This window comes from Pipistrellus kuhlii, unplaced genomic scaffold (assembly GCF_014108245.1).
Source record: "Pipistrellus kuhlii isolate mPipKuh1 unplaced genomic scaffold, mPipKuh1.p scaffold_m20_p_17, whole genome shotgun sequence".
Lineage (NCBI taxonomy): Eukaryota > Metazoa > Chordata > Mammalia > Chiroptera > Vespertilionidae > Pipistrellus > Pipistrellus kuhlii.
In genome coordinates, this window is record NW_023425482.1 from 26,811,753 (window position 1) to 26,829,712 (window position 17,960).

General features: G+C 58.6%; 1 protein-coding gene across 2 annotated transcripts in view; it reads right to left on the reverse strand.

Moving 5' to 3' along the window:
- Positions 1 to 17,960, reverse strand: part of NLRC5 (NLR family CARD domain containing 5) — a 65,298-nt gene that overhangs the window by 18,924 nt on the left and 28,414 nt on the right. For both annotated transcript variants that reach the window (XM_045582841.1, XM_036440291.2), the window contains 16 exons: positions 17,614 to 17,697; positions 17,415 to 17,504; positions 16,707 to 16,769; positions 15,195 to 15,257; positions 14,398 to 14,481; positions 12,141 to 12,224; positions 11,128 to 11,217; positions 9,704 to 9,772; positions 8,832 to 8,900; positions 7,906 to 7,989; positions 7,468 to 7,551; positions 5,929 to 6,018; positions 4,853 to 4,897; positions 3,617 to 3,706; positions 2,493 to 2,576; positions 1,775 to 1,858 (listed from right to left, as the gene is read on the reverse strand). In XM_045582841.1, coding sequence (XP_045438797.1) covers positions 1,775 to 1,858; positions 2,493 to 2,576; positions 3,617 to 3,706; positions 4,853 to 4,897; positions 5,929 to 6,018; positions 7,468 to 7,551; positions 7,906 to 7,989; positions 8,832 to 8,900; positions 9,704 to 9,772; positions 11,128 to 11,217; positions 12,141 to 12,224; positions 14,398 to 14,481; positions 15,195 to 15,257; positions 16,707 to 16,769; positions 17,415 to 17,504; positions 17,614 to 17,697 — 1,257 coding nt within the window. The remainder of the gene's footprint in view (positions 1 to 1,774; positions 1,859 to 2,492; positions 2,577 to 3,616; positions 3,707 to 4,852; positions 4,898 to 5,928; positions 6,019 to 7,467; positions 7,552 to 7,905; positions 7,990 to 8,831; positions 8,901 to 9,703; positions 9,773 to 11,127; positions 11,218 to 12,140; positions 12,225 to 14,397; positions 14,482 to 15,194; positions 15,258 to 16,706; positions 16,770 to 17,414; positions 17,505 to 17,613; positions 17,698 to 17,960) is intronic.

Consider the following 17,960-nt stretch of genomic DNA (forward strand, 5'->3'; position numbering starts at 1 on the left):
GGCTGGCGGGGAGGAACCGGGGGCGGGGAGGGCGGCCCCGCGATGAGGAAGCGGGGACTCAGAGGGACACACAGAGGCTTGAGGTCAAGCAGGCCGGGGTTTGAGCCCCAGCCCTGCTTACTGGCTGTGCGTCCCTGCGAGAGCCATGCAAGCTCTCTGAGCCTCAGTTTCCCTACAACAGTGTTTCCCAAACTTCTGACATATGTGTGCCCCTTCTATAATTTTCGTAACGCTGAGTACCCCTCGTACTCATGAGAACGTAGAATTAGGCGTAGCTAAGCATGGTGCAGTGCATATCCCCACCAAACTCCAGTGCAACGCGTACCCCCCCAAAAAAAACTCTTCCCGTACCCCTGAGGATATGCATACCACACTTTGGGAAACACTGTTCTACATGGACAACAGGCCTCTGCTCATATTCTACCTTCCTCTGCGGGTGTCCTGAGGACTTAATTACATCGAGAGTGGGCACTGCCTAACCGACGCCCATGCTCACTATTGCTATACTGTTCCTCCCTCAAGCACAGGCTTATCAGCGAGTCTTGCCGACAGGGAGCAGGATGGGGTGTGCCCAGCACCCCAAGCAGGGCCCCCCACTGTGTCTCCGGCACCCCAAACGGCTCCTGGCCCACAGCAGTGCACACGCACCAGGACTGAGCAATACACACAAAGTGTAAGACCTGGGGAGAGTCAGGCCGGCCACCTGGCTCCAGAGACAGACGCTGTGTGATTTGGGCAAAGAGACATCCCTCTCTGGTCATTTTAACGCGCCGCCTTCTGCGTCCAAAGGTGCCTGCCTGCCCCGCTCTCTTCGGAGGGGAGGACCAGAGTGGGTGCCGTGGGGGCTGACGTGAGCTCTGCTGAACTTGGCCACCTCTGGAAAGCCGCCGTCTCCCCTCTTTCCCTTCCCCTCCCCTCCATGGGGCCCAGGAGGATGGAGAGCCTGCTTGTGAGCCGGCTCAGGTGTCCCGGGATCCTGAGCGTTAGAACTCAGGCTGCTGTTATTAATGACGTGATGTATTTTCCCCTTGTATCTTTCCATCCTGGCTGCAGCTTCTCCCCCCTGCTAGAAGCCTGAGAGGGATTCCTTTTTAAATCCTAACCAGTCGGAGCTGACATTAGAAAGCAGGGAATTTTAAATACGTCAGGGGATCCGGCTCCATTTCCCCTTTCCGAACCTGCGAGGTGACCTTCAGAAAGGGGTGTGGGTGCGCGTGACCTGCCTCTGGAGAGTCCCTTCCGAGGAGCAGGTGACTTCTGTGGGCGGGGAGGAGTCCCACTGCCCACCTGCCACAGGCCTTGCATTCTTTTTTTTACAGAGAGGAATAGAGAGTTAGAAACATCGATGAGAGAGAGTCATCGATCAGCTGCCTCCTGCACACCTCCTACTGGGGATGTGCCCGCAGCCAAGGTACATGCCCTTGACGGGAATCGAACCCGGGACCTTTCAGTCCGCAGGCAGACGCTCTATACACTGAGCCAAACCGGTTTTGGCAGGACTTTCATTCTTCAAGGTGCTTTGAAACAACTGTCTTGTGTGAGTCCCACCCCTGGCGGAATATTAATCCCAATTATCAGATGTGGAAACTGAGGCCCGGAGGGGTCACATAACACCCCCGAAGGTGGATCCAGTCTAGGGAAAGAGCTGCGAGTAGACTTGAGCTCCCGGCTGTGACAGACGCAGTGATGACACCGCTCAGGGGAAGGCGGGCTGGGAGGGGGGGGCTTTGCCATGCGGGAGCCAGGGCCGCACAGAAAACCGGGGAACACTCACTGCAGGAGGCGCAGCTGGGGGAGCCAGGGCAGGTGCCTCAGCAGGGTGTCCAGGCTCTGGTCGCTCAGCACCACGCGGGACAACCTGTGAGACAGAACGTCTGAATGGCGTGGGGGGAAGCCGTGGGGACAGCCGGGGGCGTGGCCACGAAGCCAGAGGCGGGCCCCAAACACTCCCTCTGAGCCCAGGCCCCTGGGCTATCACGGAGGCTGGAGGGGGAGGAAGGTCATGTGCCCGTGGGAGGGGCTGGGTTAAGCCGGACTCCTTTCCTTTGACTTGTAAGAAGAGCGCTTTATGCAGCATTGGCTGCAGCGCTAATAATAATAATAATAATAATAATAACAACAACAACAACAACAATAACAGCAGCAGCAACAACAACAATAATAAACCGAACCAAAACAAAAAATAGCGGGAGCAGACTGCATGTCGATCTAGACTCTGGCATTGGGGTGTGTGTGTGTGAGTGTGTCTGTGTGTGTGTGTGAATAATTTGTGGCACAAGCAGACTGGGGAGGGTTAGTATTAAAAGGCACAAACATGCAAACATCGTGTGAAAAGCACAGGCCATCCGAGACAATGAGACATTGATGAGGTATTGGATGATTTGAATAGCAACGGGTCGGGGTCGGGCTGTGAGGTCGGCACCCCATGCACCCCCGGGTCACCGGGCAGATCCCCGCATCGTCCCCTCTGCAGCCGCGTCCTCCTCACTGACCTGACTTCCAGCGGCCCCGGGCACTTCTCCAGAGCCTCGCAGAGGCAGGTGAGGTTCGGGGGCTCCAGGCCACACTCGCTGAGGCTGGAAAGGAGCAGAGGCAGGGCAGGGGGTGGAGAAGGCTCAGGGGCTCCTGTGCAGCCCCAGGGACTCCCAGGTCCTCCCCAAGCTGCAGGCTCCTCCCCCACAGGGTACACTCTCACCCCCAAGTCTCCCAGAACCCTCCCTTCCCACCATTCCGACCCTCTGAGCGCCCAGCCGCCCTCTCCAGCCCCTCCGTGCTCTCCACAGAGCCCTGCCAGTGTCTGGCCACCACCACTCACCTGCAGCCTTATCACCCCGGCTCCCTGCTCGCCTCCCATCCACCCTGCTTCACCCTCAGTGCAAACCTGACCAGGCCCCCTCCCCCATGCTGAAACCCTCTGTGGCTCCCCATTACCCTCAGGCTAAAAGCAAAGAGCCTTTTCCTACGCCCCACTTGCCTCAACGCTTCCTGTATGTGCTGTGGCCACACTAAAACGCTGCCCACGAGCCCAGCTGTCCCTCCCCCCGGGCCTCTGTGCAAGCTGGCCGCCACCTGGACACCCGGCCACCCTCCCCTCCTCCGGACAACTCTGTTCAGCCCCACCCTGGGGTGTCGCTTCTTATGTGAGGAAAACGAGGCCAGGCGTGGCCGGCGTGGCTCCGTGGTTGCACATCAACCTGAGAGCCGGTCACGGTTCGATTCCCGGTCAGGGCACACGCCGGGTGCCGGCTCCATCCCCAGTAGGGGGCGTGCAGGAGGCAGCCGGTCCATGATTCTTTCTCCTCATGGATGTTTCTCTCTATCCCCTCTCCCTTCCTCTCTGAAGTCAATGAAAATATATTTAAAAAAACAAAGAAGAGAAATCGAGGCAAGGAGAGGGAGGGGCCCGCCAGCCCCTGGTGGCTGAGCAGGGAAGTCTTCAGTGGGATTGGAGTGTGGGGCCCACAGCCCCATCACCAGTCCTCACGCCCACCCTCTCTTTTCCCTGCTCTCAAATTCCCTTTCTCCTCCCTCCCAGCCTGACCCCGAGGCTCTCCTCACTCCTTGAGCCCTCTCCCCACGGTGGTTACCCCCCAACAAGAAGTGGGCAAGAAGGTACCAGAAGCTCCGGGGGACGCAGCGCTGGCCGAACCCCGAGGGCCGGCCTTGGGCGGGGCACTCTGGCGGAGGGCTGCCGGCCGGCGGGTGCCTTGGGGTGGGGAAACATTGTGAGAGGAATGTTTAAATCATCCACATTAGAAGATCAGACTCAACAGCCAGGGCAGGGGGAGGGGTTGCTCTCAGGACAATCAACCCCTTCACTGTACAGATGGGGAAACTGAGGCCCAGGGGAGGGAAACCACAGTGAGGAAGACGGCAGCTTCCACCTGTCCAGGGGGCAGCCCCTGACCAGGTTGGGGTGGGGGGCAGGACAGAGCTTCTCCTGGCTCTGATCACAGATGTGGCCTTCACACCACTGTCTCCCCGTGCCCCCACACGTGGGGCCTCAAGAACCCAGACGGTCCCCAGAAAGAGAGACCCTAGTCCAGGAAGCAAGATCACCCCGGCCTGCCCTAACCGGTGTGGCTCAGTGGCTAGAGCATCGGCCTGCAGACTCAAGGGTCCCAGGTTCGATTCCGGCCAAGGGCATGTACCTTGGTTGCAGGCACATCCCCTTAGGGAGTGTGCAGGAGGCAGCTGATCGATGTTTCTAACTCTCTATCCCTCTCCCTTCCTCTCTGTAAAAAATCAATAAAATATATATTATTTAAAAAAAAAAAAAAAAAAAGATTACCCGGGCCTTGGGCCAGCCCTGGCTTCAGACAGCCACCTGGGGAGGGGACACTGCTGCCTGCGCACCAGCCCAGGTGCCCCGCCTCAGGTGGCTCTTGTGCTGCCAACCTGCCGGTGAGACCAGGGGGCAGCATAGAGCACATGCGAGGAGCCACCATTGTGTTTACAGCAAATATGTGGAAACTCTCAGAGTGCTAACGGCTCTGAGCTTCTCAGACGCGCTCCTCGGGGTGTGAAAGGGCAGTGACTCATAAGACACTGAGCCTGCAGAGGTTGCAAAAGTCCCCCCAGGGAGCCGCTTCCTCCTCCCTCCCCCACAGCGGCAGCTGCCAGCTCAGCTCCAAGGTGGTGCCTGCCACCCAGCATCCATCCCTCCGTCTGCGCTGGCTTCTTCCCAGAGAGGCTGAAGGCAGCGGATGACCGCACATTCACAGGGAAGGGGTTTGCTTTAGAGCTGGCAGTGGTTGGCCTGGGTCTTGGGGTGGGGGTGGAGGGCTCCTCTAGGAAGTGGGGACCAGAGGGAAAGGGGAGCCCGCTCCCCCTCGGAGCTCTCCGCCCTCACCTGGCTCTTCTGCCGCCTCTCAGGATGATGTGCTGGCTCTCGAAGCTGCAGGCAGACGGAGGGAGGCAGCAGTCAGAGACCCGGCGAAAGGCCCGCTGCCCAGGCAGGGGCCCCAGGGCAGACGGACCGGGTCAAAGGGGGGCCTGGAGGGTGGCCCTGTTCTTTCTCAGCAAATGCCACAGTCACTACGGGACAACCGCCACATTTATGAAGGCACACGCCAACCACACCAGCCACGATCTTTGAGTCTCATGCTAGAACTGTGAGGTAGAGAAGTATTCTCACCCCATTTTACAGACAAGGAAACTGAGGTGTGGAGGGGCTCAGGGACCTGCTAGAAGCTGTCGGCAGGTAACAGGTGAGCCTGGATTTGAACCTGGCCTGTCTGCTCTCACACTGCCCACGCTCGGGAGCGGGAGGGGAGGCGTGGGCAGGCCTTTTGAGGAAGCACGGATGGTCTGCACTGCACGACCCAGCGCTGTGTGGCTGGTGCATTCCCCCTCCCACAGTTCCATCAGCTTCGGAGACCCCGAAATTACAGCCAGTCCCTGAGTGCTCAAAGGTCACAAGGGTGTTCCCAGTTTTCTTTAAAGTCCCCCAGAACAGCCTGGCCCCCGTGGCTTAGTGGTGGAGCGTGACCTATAAACTAAGAGGCTCCGTTCCAGCCAGTTCACATGCCTGAGTTGCGGGCTCTGTCCCCAGTGGGGGGTGTGCAGGAGGCAGTGGATCAAGGATTCTCTCTTGTCATTGATATGTCTCTCTCTCTCTCTCTCTCTCTCTCTCTCTCTCTCTCTCTCTCCTTCCTCTCTGAAATCAATAAAAATACATACAAAAAAAAAAGTCTCCCAGAATAATCCAGAGAGTGAGGGAGTCAATGGATTGTGTCCCATGGAGAAATTTGAGTGTCTGGAGCTATATTTATTCATTCATTCATTCATTCACTCATTCATTCCTTCCTTCCTTCAGCAGGCACCCATACCCCACTCTCTGACCGGGGGTCCTGTGGGCCCTGAGGATGCCTGTGGTGAATGCAGATGGGGGGGGAGGGGCAGGGCGGGGCCCCGGGGCTCACTCACCTGATGTCCAGCTGGAGGAGCCAGGGCAGCTCGGAGAAACACCGGGCCAAGCTGAGCGCAGCGTCCAGGGAGAGGCCGTTCTCACTGAGGCTGGGGAACCACAGGCGGGGCGTCGACGGGGGTCCCAGCCTCGTTTCGAGTTACAAGCCTCAGAACACCCTCCCTCCGTGTGGCCGGAGCACAGGATGGGGGAGGGCTGTCCCCGCGTCCGTCCGGACGCTGAAACCCACTGGGAACTCTCATCGGTCAGCGCGCCTCTCCCAGCTCCCCTCTCGGAGGGGGAGACCGAGGCCCACAGAGCAGCCAGGTCTCGCCCAGAGTGACAAGACGCACAGGTGACAGGGCCGTGGCTCCCCCTGGCTGTGCTGAATGTAGGGGTGCTTTCAGGCCCCCGGTAAAGGAGGGTGGTGCCCGGTGCCCAACGTCCGCCCGCCTGTCGTGGTGGCTTTATTCGCCATTTAGGGTAAGGTGACCAGATGTCCGGCTGTTGGCGGGACAGTCCCGATTTTTAACAATTTGTCCCACGTCCTGCGGCATTTTGAAAAAGTTCTGATTTTTGGAAAGATTCTTTTAAATCTTTTGGACTTTTTAAAAACTCCGCAGGACGCGGGAGAAATTGTTAAAAATTGGGACTGTCCCAAAAAAGCGGGTCATCTGGTCACCTTAGTTTAAGGACACCCGCCTCGGGTCAGGGTCCTGGGAGGGGACTACAGACTCGCAGGCCCTGGGCCAGACTCGGCGTCCGCAGTGTGGAGAAGGTCACGTGGGGGTTTGCCCCCAAAGCTCCCCTCGGCGTATCATTTGCCTGCAGTGGGGAGTCGCTCCTCCTCCACTGGATTCAGGCCCCAACCGCACCTGGGGTGCCCTCCTCTCCTTCCCAGAATCCCAGGGAGCCTGTCGGAGCAGGAAGGGCCCGCGGGCCTTCTCAGGTTGGAGCCAAAGTACACCCCCTCTCCTGTTTGTGTTCACTGCCTGAGAACCAGGCTCAGGAGGTGACCTAACGTGCTCAGGGTCACACCGGGACCAGGGGCCAGGACCGCTCTCCAGGGCCCTCTCCCTTTGTCCCAGGAGAGCCTGGGGAGGAGGGGATGGGAGCCAAGAACGCAGGAGGCTTTTAGGGTCCCGGAGGTCTGGGCAGCTGCAGGCAAAGGCTGGGGTTCCTGGCCTCTAACCAGAGCCCACCTCCCCTTTCCGCCCCCCTGGAAATCTCCCATCTCTGCCAGGTGCCCGGTCCTCCAGAATCCCCGGGCACCCTGCTTGGGTGTCCTGTGAGATGCACACCCTCCCTGCCTGCCAGCTTGCACCCATCAGACAGCCCCGCCCTGCACCCAGGGCCAGAATGGCCGCCAGCCCCTACATTCATCCACCCGCCTTGCCTCGGCTGCCTGGGCCTCCGAGACACAGACTCGAGAAGTGAAACCTTAAATCAGAAGCTGGACCGTTGAGTCACAGAGGCCAGACTCCATTTGAATGAGAATCGTGCCCCACTCCCACCCCTCCCACATCCCCTCGCTGCGATAAGGACATCCAGCTACTCACTCCAAGGACTGCAGAGGGCCCAGTGCGGGTAGCCACAGAGGCAGCTGGGCAGCACCCTCGTCCCCCAGAGCATTCCTTGACAAGCTGGGGGGGGGGGGGGGAAACAGGTTAGGGGAGGGAGGGGTGAGCAGGAGTTCTGCCTCTCCACCCCACTGCCTCCATCACTCCGCCTCTCCTGGAACCGGACATGGCGTGCTGGGGCCAGACGTTAGCAGGTGGCGCTGGGTCCTCTGGGATCTCCCCCAGGCTCTTATCCTGGGGTTTGTGACCCCTAGGGGGTCAGGGATGGCCTTGGGGGGCCTGTGTTCTTCGGGGGAGAGGCACAACTTCCACCAGATTCTCTATGGCAGCGGAGATCCGAGTCTTAAAGAGCAAAACAAACCCAGCTCTCACTCCCTGCTCAGCCCCGCCCACCCGCCTTCCCACAACGCCACTCACTCGAGGTGGCCTGGGCAGCAGCTTCCTTCCAAGGCCTTGCAGAGCTGCTCCAGGTGCTCAGCTTGCAGACCGCAGTGAGTCAGCCTGGGGAGGCAGAACACAGCCCTGCAGCCCTGCCACAGAGGCCGGAGCCGCCCCGGCCCCAAACACGCAGCCAGAGAGCGAGGCTGGCAGGGGGGACTGGGACGGACACATCTGGCACCCAGACAGACAGACAAAGAGGGACCAACACATAACACACAGGCGTCACACACAGGCAGAGGAAAACCAGAGTCAGAGACACAGCGAGAGGGACACAAAGAAGGACAAACGAGGAGAGAGAGACAGAGAGGGAGGGAGGAAGAGAAAGAGAAAGAAGGAGAAAGAGAAGAGAGAGAGAGAGAGAGAGAGAGAGAGAGAGACAGAGAGAGAGAGAGAGAGGAGGCACGCGCACACACGTACACACACACACACACACACCCATGTGTGCACGGTGCCAGAGGAGGACAAACAGACAATGGGAAAAGTTCCACAGAAAATCAGACAGATGTGACCTGAGGGAGACAGACAGGGTGAGGGAGAGGCAGGTGGACAGAGAGAGAGAGGCCAGAGGAGAACTGATGAGCATCCTGGGGGGCTGAGCTGAGCCCCCGGGCCCAGGCCTCAGGACCTGAACAGAAGGAGCTGTGCTCTCCCCATGCTCTGTGCCCAGAGCTCCCACACCCCCTCAGCTGCTGGAAGTTGGGGCCACTTAAGAGGGGGGGCCCGGTGGGGAAGGTGACTGAGGGGGCTGCCTTGCGAGCCCCACCTGTGGGGGGCTGGGCAGGAGAGGGGGAGGCAGGGAAGCCAGGCCCCAACTCCGGGCTAGAGCAGATCGTGTCATCCAGGGAGCACCTGGGGCGGGGGCCAGAGGCAGGGAGGGGGCCGGAGCCATACTGTCACTGTACCTGATCCTCGGGGAGCACGGGGGCAGCTCAGAGGACGTCTGGAGCATGAGGCTGTCGAGAAATGCAGCCCTGGGGAGACACACGCCAGGCCAGGCTGAGCCAACGCCTCGTTTCCCACCATGAAAGCTCCACCCGGGCCTGGAGACCGCCAGACTATGGCTCCAACAGGCTCCTCCGTCCCAGCTGCGGAACCTGGGCCAGTCACTCAGCCTCTTACTGGAGAATGCATGTGAATTGCCTTAGTTTGGTGCTTAGTGCTCCATTCACCTAGCCCGTTAGCATCATTAATCTCATCGTTAATCTCATCATCGTCATCATAATCATCATCATCATCGTCATCGCCTTCAGAGATGCCAGCCGCAGCTTCAGGCAAGCCTCCAAAAGCTCAGACCCTACAGAAGACCTTGTCGGTGGACACTGAAGAGCACGGAACTGAGTCTCTGCCTAGCGCTGGGCCGGGGCAATCCAGGAAGGCACCCTGGAGGAGGCAAACACTCTCTAATGGGTCCCTGTGCCAAAGGAAGCCAGAGGTTCTGGCCAAAACCAGACGCGTAGGGGCCAGGCGATCCTGGGGTTCAGGCCAAAGGGCCTGGGTCTCTCGGGCTGCCCTGAGCCTGCCCCAGCGACGTGCCATCTCCTTCCTGAATCACAGGGCTCTCTTCAGACGCCACGAGGGGAATGGGACAGCATCTGACCTTTGACCTTCCCCTTTAGGGCTGCATACCCCTCTGTGCCTGCTGGCTTGCTGGGCCTATGTGAATGCCAGTAGGCTCCTTGGGTTCCTTGGCAGTTGAGTGGCACCGCCCAGCTGTGGGAGCCGGGGAGGGGGTGGCCTGGCCCAGGGTGGGGTCAGGACGGTGTTGGGGCCCTACCTCTCCTGCGTCTCCTCCTGCTCCTCCAGCTCGGACGTAAACGTGAGGACCACAGTTTTGTGCAGGAGGCTGCGGAGAGAGGAGAGGGAGGAGGCTGCTCCGGATCACTTTGTTTTTGTTTTTGTTTTGTTTGTTTGTTTGTTAAACATATTTTATTGATTTTTTTACAGAGAGAAAGGGAGAGGGATAGAGTTAGAAACATCGATGAGAGAGAAACGTGGGTCATCTGCCTCCTGCACAACCCTCACTGGGACCTTTCAGTCCACAGGCCAGTGCTCTATCTACTGAGCCAAACCGGTTTTGGCTGTTTTGTTTGTTTTTTGTTAATCCTCAGCTGAGGATATTTTCCCATTAATTTTTAGAGTGGAAGGGAGGGTGAGAGAAGAGAGAGAGAGGGGGGGGGGGAGGGAGAGAGAAACATTGATGTGTGAGAGACACATCGATTGGTTGCCTCCTGTATGCACCCAGACTAGGACCGGGGATCCAGCCTGTAATCAGGGTACATGCCCTTGACCAGAATCAAACCTGTGACCCTTCAGTCTGCAGGCTGATGCTCTATCCCACATGTGTCAAACACAAGGCCCGCGGGCCAAATCCGTCCCGCCAGGCCTTGCAATGTGGCCCGCACCGCGCTGTCATCACTGCACTCCGCTGCGTTTCCATCACAATGACAGTTTATGACTGTTCAGTAAACCATTCGGCCCGCGATTTAGGCTGGATTTTAGATTTTGGCCCCTTCTCTGATTGAGTTCGACACCTTATCCACTGAGCCAAACTGGCCAGGGCCCGGATCATTTGTTAGCCTGACCCGGAGGGACCTCTTAGGTGCCATGCCCAGCCTCTAGCTGCGGTCACTTCCTCTGACCTCCCCTGACCTCTGAGCTTCGGGCCTGGAGTCTTCCTTTCACAGATTTCATCAGCTGTCATCAGCCCTCGTTTCCGGGCGCGTCCTTGAAATAAAACTTCCGTTCTGTGGTCTCTGTGGTTTGGGCCTCAGGCTGAAACCCTCCCTCTGCCCACCGGTGGCACCTGGGCTGAGGCTGCTTGCCAGGTCGGGAGGTACTGCCAGGTCGGGACAGACAATGTTCTTTCTTTTCTTTTTCTTAAAAAATGCGATTAAGACGACAAATGTTCTTCTAAAAATCGGGTTTTCAAGGGACAGACTCAGCAAGCGTGGCACGGTTTGGATAATCACTGTGACACCGCTCCCCCTGCCGTGGAGTGTGTTTGAAAAGCTTTGTTAGGAAAAGGACGAGTTAGCATGCTCACGTTTGCCGCATGCGCCACTCCATCCAAACCCTGCAGCCATATCGCGGTTTTGTCGAGTCCCTCTCTCCGGAGCCAGCCCGGACCAGGGAGAAGGGGAGGAGTGAGGGTCTAGGCTGGAGGAGGGCACGGGGACAGGTGCCCACGGCCTCACTCACCTGATGTGCAGGTCTGCCAGGCTCCGGCACGTGCCCACTGCCCTCAGCACACAGGGCAGCCCCGCCAGCGAGAGCCCGTTGTCGCTGAGGCTGCGGAGAGACGGGGTGGCTGAGGTCCCCAGCCCCAGCCTGCGCCAGCCCCTCCTCCCAGCCCGGCCGGCCGCGGGCTGGCTGTCCCTCTTCGGATGTCCCCAGTCTCAAAGGGTTCCCGCTCATGTGGATGAGCCGAGAGACGCAGGACCCTGCCCCCCTCAGAGACTAAAGTTCTCCAGCCGAGTGACCAGAACCGATGCACGGCTTTCGCCCCTCGGAGCCTCAGCACCCAGGTGTGCAAAATAAGCACCATCCTAAGCGCATTGAACAAGAGGGGAAACTGAGGCTGGGAGATGTTACATGACCTTCCCAGGGTCACAGAGCTACCCAATGACAGAGCCAGGAGTTCAACACGAAGCCAAGGCTCCTCATGCGTTACCCCTCCTCCACACCCCCACCCCAGCCCACACTTCACGCTACGACCCAACACAGGCCATCCAAACAGCACCCCCACTTCACCACGTGGCAGCGTAGCACACTCATCAGCTCAATCCCCTTCCTTTCCATCCCACACAACCCCACAACCCATCCCATCCCCCCATCCAACACTGTACCTCCACCCTCACACCCCAACATCCCACCCAACACCCCAGCACCCACCCATCCCGTACCCCAATGTTGGCTCCATGCAACCCTCCACTCCACCTCCCCCGCTCCCCCGGGGCTGCTGTAAGGACAAACTAGAACGCCGGCCGCCGAGGTGCCAAGGACCCATCCCACCAGGGCGTTCACGATTGGCTCACGTCAGAGGCAAAAGCAGGACTTGGCTGAGCCACTGGGACTTGGCTGGAGTTTGAAGCGGGTGGTGGGGTGGGGGAGAGCAGCTCCCACAGTGACTATAGACATGGGGACCAGGGGTCGTGGGGACCAGCTGGGACTCTCGGGGGCCCTGTTACCCATCAGTGAAGCAGGCCACTCACTCGAGCTTCCCGGTGATGCGCAGCTGAGGGGCAGCCTCTGCCACCAGGCGGCAGCCTTCGTCCTTCAGCTGGTTCCCTGAGAGGCTGAGACAGAGGGGCCCGAGGCCCGTGCTGCTGGGGGGCCCTCCGCACCCCTCGGCAACCCCCCACATGCACCCCCCCCCATGGACTTCAAGCAAAGCATCATTCCAGCAAACGACCCTTCATAGTAATGATAATGTTGCCGAAACCGGTTTTGCTCAGTGGATAGAGCGTCGGCCTGCAGACTGAAGAGTCCCAGGTTCAATTCCGGTCAAGGGCATGTACCTGGGTACCGGGCACATCCCCAGTAGGAGGTGTGCAAGAGGCAGCTGATCGATGATTCTCTCTCATCAATGTTTCTAACTCGCTATCTCTCTTCCTTCCTCTCTGTAAAAAAATCAATAAAATATATTTTAAAAAAATAATGATAATGTTGAAAGACTGTGTCTGACCTGCCAGGCACAGTCCTCGGGGCTTTTGCAATGATTGCATTTTCACTCCCCCTCACAACCCTAGGACAGGAGGCGCTGTTAGCCCCATCTTCCTGATGAGAACACTGAGGCTCAGCCGGGTTCGGGCAGTTGCTCAAAGGGGGGCCTGGGATTTGAATCTGGGCAGCCTGACCTCACAGCCCCGCCCTCAGCCATTTATGTATGCCGCATCCTACACAATTGCTTCCTGTGGTCAACTACATGGTGACAGGGCCATGTGCCCTGGTCTGGGGTCAGGGCGGGCTTCCCTGATGTTTGAGCTGCGTGCTGGCAAACATAGGAGTTCCATGGGCAGGGGTGGGGGAGAGATGGGGCTGTAGGAACAGTACATCCGGGGCATTGGAGGACCGGAAAGAGAGCCTGTGTGTCTGGATGGGAGACTGAGCAGAGGGCGGGGTCAGATGGGGTGTGGGGACTGGGAGCAGGGTTCCGGACCACAGTGGGTTTTAGGATTCGGGCTTTATCCTGAGCAGCGCGAAGGAGCGGAGGGGACAGGCAGGAGCGAAACCCAGATCACACCCTGCAGGTGGAGGTGGCCAGGTGGAAGCAGGCAGCCCAGCGAGGAGGCTGAGGGGGTCGTCCCGGTGACAGGGGTGAGCCGTTTGGGCTAGGGAGGGGGATGAGAAGAAGATGGTGTGGAGCAGTGGTCGGCAAACTCATTAGTTAACAGAGCCAAGAATCAAAAGGACAATGATTGAAATTTCTTTTGAGAGCCGAAAACCGACTTCTGCGCCACGACTTCTGGGCCACGAAGTTTCAATCGCTCTGTACGTGTGCACCCACACATGGTGTTTTGTGGAAGAGCCACACTCAGGGGGCCAAAGAGCCGCATGTGGCGACTACTGGTTTGGAGCGCTACGCAGGGCGTAGGTCAACTCAGGAGGGACTGGCTATGGGAGGAGGGTGAGGGGGCTGGGAGGTGGCTGGTCTGTGTGACCAGGTGGGTGTGGGGTCCTTACCACAGGTGACAGCATGGGGCACAGGTGGGCTGGTGGTGGTGAGGTGGGTGGGAGCAGGTCAGTTTATAAAAACCACCTTTTCTAATCTTGGTTCTCCCAACGGGAGAGGCCAAGGCTTAACTAAGCTCTTTAGTCAGCAAAGCAGCCCTCAGCCCATCCATCTCACCGTGAGGTGGGACCACTCACCTCCAAGGCATTCTGGCATCCCATCACTTCACCCTCACCCCAACGGGACCCCCCCCACCCCAAGCCCCACTCTCCAGAGGCTCTGCCCAGGAGCTGGACATCGTGGCAATTTCTCCAGCCAGAAGAGCCACCTGCCTTTGGGCTGGGGGCGGGGAGAGGGGGGGAGGAGGCAAGGTGAGGGGACCCTGCAGCCTGTGGTTTGGGAGACAGACCCAGGTGTGGTGAGGCTCCCGCATTGCAGGTCTCCATGGCCGTGGTCACAAGGAGGAGGCCTGGAGTAAGGCTGTCTGAACTTGAACCCTGGCCTGGACACTTCCTAGTGGTGTGACCTCGAGCACTACTTAACCTTTCTGTGACGTCATTCCCTCCTCTGTAACATGTGCATGGGAACAGCAATGTCCCAGAGAGGTGAGGAGCCACTGAGAGGATGTGTGTCAATGCAGCTGGCTCAGAGCGAGCACGAAACGGTGGCAGCTGTTAGAGTAGCTTTGCCCAGATCCTTCAGGAGGCACCTTCCCCACACTGCCCACCCCACACGGAGGCCTGCCCTGCCCTCTCCTGCCCTCCTGTCTTCTGCCCCAGAGCGTCCCCGGTACTCACTCCACTTCCTCCAGACGGGGGCCCTCCTGGAGCTGGGCTATGAGCACCTCCACGTCTTGGACGGTGAGCCGGCACTTCGGCAGCCTGGTGGGGGGCGGAGCGGGCAGAGGGGCTCAGGGCCAGAAGCTGCACGATGCCTGCTCTAGCTCCTGGCCCCGCTGCGAGGCATGGGACCTGGGGGCACCAGGAGGCTGGCAGACCTGGTGCTGAATCCTGGCCCTGTTTCTCAGTCACTGGGTAACCTTGGACAGGGCCCTTAGGCTGTCTGAGACTCAATGTTCTCCTCTGTCAAATGGGAACAATAATGTGGACCTTTTCAAAAGAATCACAATGAGCCGAAACCGGTTTGGCTCAGTGGATAGAGTGTCAGCCTGTGGACTGAAGGGTCCCAGGTTCGATTCCGGTCAAGGGCAGGTACCTTGGTTGCGGGCACATCCCCAGTAGGGGGTGTGCAAGAGGCAGCTGATGGATGATTCTCTCTCATCGATGTTTCTAACTCTCTATCCCTCTCTCTTCCTCTCTGTAAAAATTTAATAAAATATATATATTTTAAAAAGAATAACAATGAGGTAACGGGTATACAATACCACAGCGCCCAGTACACAGTGAGGGCCCATTACATTACAGCTACTGCTGCTGTTGTTTGCCAGATGCTCCTTGTTCAGGCTGGGATGGGTGATTCGTGTCCTTTCCCCGCCCCAGGTCTGCTTTTCCCCTTCTCCCTCCCCGCCCCTGGGAAGGCACCCTCCGCCCACATCACAGCCCTCCTCTGCAGAACATGGACCCCATGGAGGTACCTGAGGGCCAGGCTTCTGGGCTGAGCCTCCTTCTGGCTGGCGTCTCCCCGTGCGTCTGGGGATCTGGCAAGAGCAAGTCTGACATTGGCCTGGGCTCTGCTCTTGGCTTCTAGGGACTGAAGACTCCTCAGCGTGACCCGCAGTGACTGAGCAGCAAAGCCGGCTGCTTGCAGGTGCTCACGGCACTATTCGGTGAAGCAGCAGGAGCAAGCGGTTTGGCGTCACATGGATCCTTGACTAGAATTCTGACTCTGCCTTGCACAGCCGTGCGGCCTCGGGCAAATCCCGCCACCCCTCGGAGCCTCCGTTTTCTCTTTTCTGACATGAAATGACAATACCTGACGTACAGAGCGACCGAAGGACCGGGCGGGGCGACCTATGATCACGTGCCCACCACAGGCACCAAAGAGAAGCTCGGTAAAAAGCAGCCGCAGTTGTTCAAGATGCCCTGGTCTCCACGGGCAGATAGATGTCCCACCCGGGGGTCAGAAGGCCAGCAACACGGGCCACACGTGAGCCAGGCTGTGGAAAGCCTCAGCCGCTTCAGGTCCCTCCACTGGGCCCGGGGTGGGCTGGGCCTGGACAGACCTGGGACGGCGTGAGCCAGGTTTACACGGACTTGGAGATCAGTGCCATCCACAGACCTTCCTGGGGTGATGGGAAGGTTTTGTATCCGGGCTCCTCGTTGTGGGAGCCACGGGCCTCCTATGGCCAATGAGCACTGAAACGTGGCTGATGTGACTGGTGACATGAAATGCCCACTTCACTTCATTTTAATGAATATAAGCTTGAATAGTCACATGTGGCTGGTGGCTACGGTGTTGGGTACCACCTCTCCGGGCAGTCAGGGGGGATGGGGGAAAGGATAGTGGTCCTACTGAGTCCCTGCATGGCTGAGGGGAGTGAGGCTCGGAGTCAGGAAAGGACTTGCCCAGGGACATACAATGTCATCTGCTTCAGAGTCTCGCCGGGAGTGGTGTGGGAAAGTATCATTGGAATGTTCTTTCACAGAAAGCCAACTTCCCTTCCTTTGGCCACCCAGGGCTGGCCAAGCTGGGACCCAAGCGCAGCTGGAACAGCCAGCACTTGAGTGCCAACTGGATGCCAGCCGGGTTCGAAGCAGTAATGTATTAATTGTTTAATTCTCAGGACAGCCATACGATGTAGGCACCGTAACTGCCTTTTCTTTTTATTTATTTTTTATGTTTTGCAGTTAGGAAACGTTCCCCCATGTAGTAACGCTGTCTAACAGTCTCTTCATGCCTCCCCCACCCTCACCCTCACCCCCACCCCAAGGGGCGGGCTCCCTCTGGACCTCTGAGGATGCTCCCTCCCTCCAGCACCCATATGTGGTCCGGAGAGGCCAGCAGAAGCGGAAGTCCTTTCCCAATTTCTCAGGGCAGCAGCAGCAGGAAGAACCCCCACGCCCCAGCTCTCCCTCAGCACCCTTGGCCCCCTTTGCCCACGACTGCTCGAGCCCAAACCAGCCCCCCCACCCCCCTGACTTCTTACCCAGGTCGCTCCTCTGCCGCTGTCTCGGGGGGCGGGGAGAGAAGGATGATGAGGTCCGCCTCCCTGCAGGGCCAGACATCAAGCCGTGAAACCCGTGGACCAGAAACCGGCACTTCGCCCCCTACCTGCGCACCCCATGCTGTCCCAACCCGCCAGAGAAAGCGGATTTTGTGATGGACCCTCACCACACTGGCTAAGGGGCTCTGAATCAGACAGGTCAAATTGTGACAATGCATTGCTTGACGAACCCAGAATGTTTCAAAAAGTCAGGAAGACCACTTTTACGAGAGAGATCATAAAAATCAGGAACACAGAGATTTTTATGGGAGCTCCTGGGTTTTAGGATTCAGAGGCGTTAACACTTAACCTGCCGGTCATCCAAACGGGCAGCGCTGGTTCAGCACCACGGAGAGCGACACAGGGGGGCGGGGCGCCTAATTCCGAGCTTTGCCTATATTTCCTAGATTCCCTCCTCCCCCTTTTGTTGATTCATTCCTTCATCCCTCTGTTGGTCCCTCCATCCCTCTTTCCATTCATTCACGACTTGTTGGGTACCAGGTACCAGGCCTGCGCAAGGCACTGGGCACACTGATGTGAGTAAAACAAACTCAAGCGTGGGCATCTTACACACTAGCGGCTCCCTCTTTTCCCTATCCCCTCCTCTTTTCTCAAGACCCCGAGGGCCAGACTCCCACGCCTTCTGCTCACCTGACTTGCAGCGTCCTGATAGTCGGGCACGTGACTGCCATCTTGGTCAAGCTGAGCTGGGTCGTCATGGAGACCTTGTTGTGGCTCAGACTGCGTGATTGAGGCAAAGGTGTCAGGAGTGAATCCCCTGTCTCACGGGCCCCAGACCTTCGCTCTCTAAGGTCGGAGGGCGACTCAGGCAGGTGAGAAGGCCTCTTACTCAAGCTTCCGGAGCCTCGGCAGGCGAGGGAGGACCTCCATGATGTTCAGCAGCTCCTCGTGCTTGAGCTGGTTGTCCTGAAAGCTGCAGGGAGACCCAGTCCCTCAGCCCTGGGGTGGGGGCCCCTCGACGCTCCAGTGGGCAAGGGACAGGCATGGCCACCCGCATGGGGGAGACACCATATACGGTCCCAGAAGGAGTGGGTGACCTGCTCTATGGTATTCAATAGGTCCAGCTGGGGAGAAAGGCCCTCTCCTGGCCTCGATGCTGCCCCCTTCAGTCCCTCTGGGGAGTTCCTGCCTGGTGGCCCCAGGGACCCAGCGGGTGGACTATGAAGGCTTCCTGAG